Source organism: Neomonachus schauinslandi, chromosome 4 (genome assembly GCF_002201575.2).
Source record: "Neomonachus schauinslandi chromosome 4, ASM220157v2, whole genome shotgun sequence".
NCBI classification, from domain to species: domain Eukaryota; kingdom Metazoa; phylum Chordata; class Mammalia; order Carnivora; family Phocidae; genus Neomonachus; species Neomonachus schauinslandi.
Genome location: NC_058406.1, coordinates 99,131,134 through 99,136,123, shown reverse-complemented (window position 1 = coordinate 99,136,123; position 4,990 = coordinate 99,131,134). Strand labels below are relative to the sequence as shown.

At 39.9% G+C, this 4,990-nt stretch overlaps 1 protein-coding gene across 4 annotated transcripts in view; it reads left to right on the top strand.

Moving 5' to 3' along the window:
• Nucleotides 1–4,360, top strand: part of WARS2 (tryptophanyl tRNA synthetase 2, mitochondrial) — a 95,888-nt gene extending 91,528 nt beyond the window's left edge. For 3 of the 4 annotated variants that reach the window (XM_021690176.1, XM_044914116.1, XM_044914115.1), the window contains 2 exons: nt 1,063–1,181; nt 3,688–4,360. In XM_021690176.1, coding sequence (XP_021545851.1) covers nt 1,063–1,181; nt 3,688–4,136 — 568 coding nt within the window. In that variant the 3' untranslated portion in view covers nt 4,137–4,360. The remainder of the gene's footprint in view (nt 1–1,062; nt 1,182–3,687) is intronic. The other variant, XM_044914117.1, reaches the window with a different exon arrangement.
• The last annotated feature ends 630 nt before the right edge of the window (nt 4,361–4,990 follow it).

Sequence of the window (4,990 nt, the reverse complement as noted above, 5' to 3'; positions counted from 1 at the left end):
ATCATGGAACACTTCATCTAAAACTAATGATGTAATGTATGGGGATTAACATAAGAATAAAATAAATAATAAATAAATAAATAAAAAATGAAAAAAATGAAAAAAAAATGACAGCAATTTATTACCTGTATTATCAAATGTAAACTCCCCAGCCAAGCATTAAAGACTTAAAATCTCTTCTTTCCCCAGGAATACTTCAGGAGAAAGTTTTCCCTGTTAAGACTTCTCTGTAATGGTTAATTCTTCCCTTGTTTGATATACCTCATCGTGATCCAACACCGCAAATTTTATATCTGGGATTAAAATAACTATAAATAAAGCTCCTCTAATCTAGTATTTTTGACTCGCATCTTTATTTTTTAATAAAATATTACAGGATAAAATTCAGGTCTAAGATTTACGTGTCAGTGTACTCTCCATGTCTCCTACAACTTGACTTTTTTCATTCAACATTGTTTTTGCGATCTGTCTACATTGTACTGATAGATTTGTTCATTTATTTTAAGTTCCCCGTGGCATATTAATTGTGCTGTGATTGCAGTTTACTGGAAAACGAAGGAGCATATTCTAGAAAGATCTTGTTACTCCCCGTATGACAGGGAGGAAAACCTCTTGCCTGAAGAGCTTTCTGCCATCTTTGATTTGAAGGGTGGGGTGGAGTGGCTTTCAAGTGTGAGCACAGCTCTGAAGTAAAAAGCATCTGCTCAAGGCTAGGATAATGTGTGCTGACTGGGTGAGGGGACGAGGAGTGGTTTTAAAATACAGTTACGCTTAGAGCATATGCTCTTTAGGATGCCATTCCTCCCTCCCAGCAAGATCCTGTCACACTGGTGTTGATGGCTGTATTCTTCTGCTGTGGAAGAAACAGAACTAGAGTAGACAAATGTCTCTTTGGCATTTGTCCGATACATAAAGACTTGGGTCTCAACATTCCCCTCTGGAGCTGGTGAACATTTGTTGAACACCAACAGTGAAATAGGCACAGGAAATGCAGCTGCTTGCAATATCATTTCAGGATAAGCAGGAGCCTTGCTGAGTTTTTCTGTCTGTCTTTTATTAAAGGTCCACACACGTTCCTGTCGGGGAGGATCAAGTCCAGCACATGGAGCTCGTTCAGGATCTAGCACGAGAGTTTAACAAGACGTATGGGGAGTTCTTCCCGGTGCCCAGGTCCATTCTAAGTAAGTAACAGACACATGACTGTTAGATCAGGCCCGGTTTCCAAGACAGGATTGGATAATGGACTGAGGCTTGGAATTTCCTTGGGACAGGCTTCAGGATTTGGAACTAGAATCCCCATCTTTCTCTGTCCTGTGGGATGGGCAGACCTCATTAGATTATTGAATAAAATAGCCAAAAAAGTTTGAAAAGCATGGGAAACACTAAAAATGAAAAATAATCAAATTCATTAAATTATGTAATACATATATATATACACATATTTGGTAAATTAATAATACTTTATATTGAAAAGTATATGTGGGAAAGACTAAAAATGAAAAATAATCATTTTCATTATAAAGCACTATATAATTTACCAATTATATATATTTAATAAATTATATCATACATTATATTGAATAGATATTAATAAATTAATGTATTAACATTATTATATATTAATATAGTAACATATTTAATACTTTATAAGGAATTATATATAATACGTACATATATCCTTCCCTGTTTTATGGATGGGGAAACTAAGGCTTGGCAAGGAATTTTGCATCCAAGTCATATTTCAAGCTAGTGACAAAGCTCTTCTGATTCCAAAGCCATTGGACCCTGCCTTCCCTATTCACAAGAAAACAAAGCCATAAGAAGGAGAACTGCTGAATCATCAGCTAGATAAAACTAGAGGGAATTGATCATTCTCACACTCTCCTTTCTTAAATGCACATTGATGGAATGTATAATCCCCCCACTGGATCTGAAACCCCACCAGCAGCTGTGAGGCTATGCTAGTTTGGAATCCTGAGGAAAGAAGCTGTGCCTCTCTATAACATTTTGGTAGTGATGTAGATTTGTGGCAGGGGCAGAGATCACTGAGCCTAAGCTCTGTCCATCTTTATTAAGCTGACAGCATTTTATAGAGTATAACATGGACCCAGTATCAGTTCAGAAGCATAAGGCAGGTATAAATTTCTGAGCTATTCCAGTGGTTCACACAAACAAAAAACGGGCCTACCATGCATTGAAATCAAGCTTCCTTTAGCAATAAGTAATATTTTAATGTTTTTGCCTGTTATTAAATTTACCTATTTCAAATTGATATGTTTCTGCAATAGCCATAACACAGGCAATTATTAATAACACTGGTTTATAAAGCACAGCTTAACATCTTGATTCTATCAGAGCAATAACCAAGTCATTTGTGTGTGTGTGTTGGTATATACTGATATTGATATAACTGTGGTAAAGAAATGAAAGGATTGCCACAGATTGTTAAAATTTGTTGGGGGCAGGAAGGGCAGTGGTTATGGGCAGAGGGTGATTAACTAATAGGGATGAGCAGAGAGGAAAAGAGAGAAGGAGAGGAAAGAAATAGACCAGACTTTTTAAAAGGGTATGCACGGCAAAGCAGTATGATTGATACAATTTCATTTGTCTAAGATTATACATTTTATGTGTATATATGCATTCAAAGATGCATGAAAATATCAACCAAATGTTAACAGTTTTATTACGTTTCAGGTGATCTTTATTTTCATGCTTATATAAATGGCTTGAATTTTTCACAATGGGTATTAGCTATTTTTATAATCAGATAAAAATAATAAGGTCATATGGTAAGAAACAACAGGTGTAGGCGAGGATGAGAAAAAGGAACCCTCGTGCACTATTGGTGGGAACGTAAACTGGTGCAGCCACTGAGGAAAACAGGATGGAGGGTCCTCAAAAAGTTAAAAATAGAACTACCCTATGATCCAGTAATTCCACTATTGGGTACTTACCCAAAGAAAATGAAAACACTGACTCAAAAATATATATGCACCCCTATGTTTATTGCAGCATTATTTACAATAGCCAGATATGGAAGCAACCTAAGTGTCCATCATTAGGTGATGAATAAGGGAGATGTAGTATTTATACACATGCTCAACCATAAAAAAGGATGAGATTGTGCCATTTGAGACAACATGGGTGGACCTAGATGGTATAATGCTAAGTGAGGTGAGTCAGACTGAGAAAGACAAATACCATATCTCCTTCATAAGCGGAATCTTAAAAAAAAAAAAAAGAATAAACAAACAAAAAGCAGAATCAGACCTATAACCACAGAGAACAAACTGATGGTTGCCCAAGGGGAAGAGGGGAGATAGACAAGATGGATGAAGGGGAGAGGAAAGTATAAGCTTCCAGTTCTGAATGAATAAGTCACAGGAATAAAAGGCACAGCATAAGGAATAGAGTCAGTTATGGTAATAGCGTGTAGGTGACAGATGGTAGGGACACGTGTGGCAAACATAGCGTAATATATCAATTTGTCAAATCACTGTGTTGTACACTGTCATTGGGGTAACATGGTGTGTCAGCCCTACTCATTTATAATAATAATAAAGTCATTTGGTTACCCTTGGCACTTTTTAAGATCTAGACACTGACATTCCTGGTGTGATGTTTTCTCATCCTGTTACTGTCTTCCGGTTTTGGTTTCGGTGTGCGCATGTTGGCGTTGTTCCCTAGCATCGCTGAAGAAGGTGAAATCCCTCCGTGATCCTTCTGCCAAAATGTCCAAATCGGACCCTGATAAACTGGCCACGGTCAGGATAACAGACAGCCCGGAGGAGATCGTGCAGAAATTCCGCAAGGCTGTGACGGACTTCACGTCGGAGGTGACCTACGAGCCAGCGCGCCGCCCCGGGGTCTCCAACCTGGTGGCCATTCACGCGGCGGTGGCCGGCCTCCCCGTGGAGGAAGCGCTGCAGCACAGCGCGGGCGTGGACACCGCTCGCTACAAGCTCCTGGTGGCCGACGCCGTGATTCAGAGGTTTGCTCCAATTCAGAGGGAGATTGAAAAACTGAAGACCGACAGGGGCCACTTAGAGAAGGTTCTCCAGGTGGGCTCAGCCAAAGCCAAAGAATTAGCCCATCCCGTGTGCCAGGAGGTGAAGAAATTGGTGGGGTTTCTATAGGAAGCTTCCCTGCGTGGCAGAAAACCTTTTATGTCTTGTGGCCTGTGCACACCTATTAATAAAGGCAGCTTTCCTCACAAATGAAAAATGATGGCTTGGGGACACCTAATTTTGGTACACATGATTATTGGCTTCATTCGTCAATAAGAATTTGTAACTCTCAGGGGCACCTGGGTGGCTCAGTGGGTTGAGCGTCTGCCTTCCGCTCAGGTCATGATCCCAGGGTCCTGGGATCAAGGCTCCCATAGGGCTCTCTGCTCAGTCGGGAGTCTGCTTCTCCCTCTCCATCTGCCTTTTCCCCCTGCTCATGTTCCCTCTCGCTCTCAAATAAATAAATAAAATCTTAAAAAAAAAAAAAGAATCTGTAACTTTCAAATCGAGCAGTGTTCTAAAGCCCATCAGCAAAATGCTGTGGCCAAGAAAGAAAGAAGGCATAACTCTCTGAATCCTCAATTATTTGAGGCACACGCCTTACTCTGAATTTAGGTACCTGAATGTGACTGAGGTGAGCAGTGATTTGGCAAATGAGGGTATCATTTGTCTCTCTCACTTGAGTACATCCTATTACGGGTGCTCACTTTATGTGTCCCAGCCCTTTTAAATGTTTTTGTTTTGTTTTGTTTTGAAGTAATCTCTACGCCCGACGTGGGGCTCAAACTCACCCCCCAGAATTCAAGAGTCGCATGCTCCGCTGACTGAGCCAGCCAGGTGCCCCTCTGTCCCAACCCTTTTAAAAAGTAGTATGTAGATTCTTAGACTTATAATCCTTGGGATGCCATTTGGACCAATTTGTATTGAGATCTTATATTAATAAGTTGATTATTAGAGTTCATTTGTCACTAAGATAGTACCTG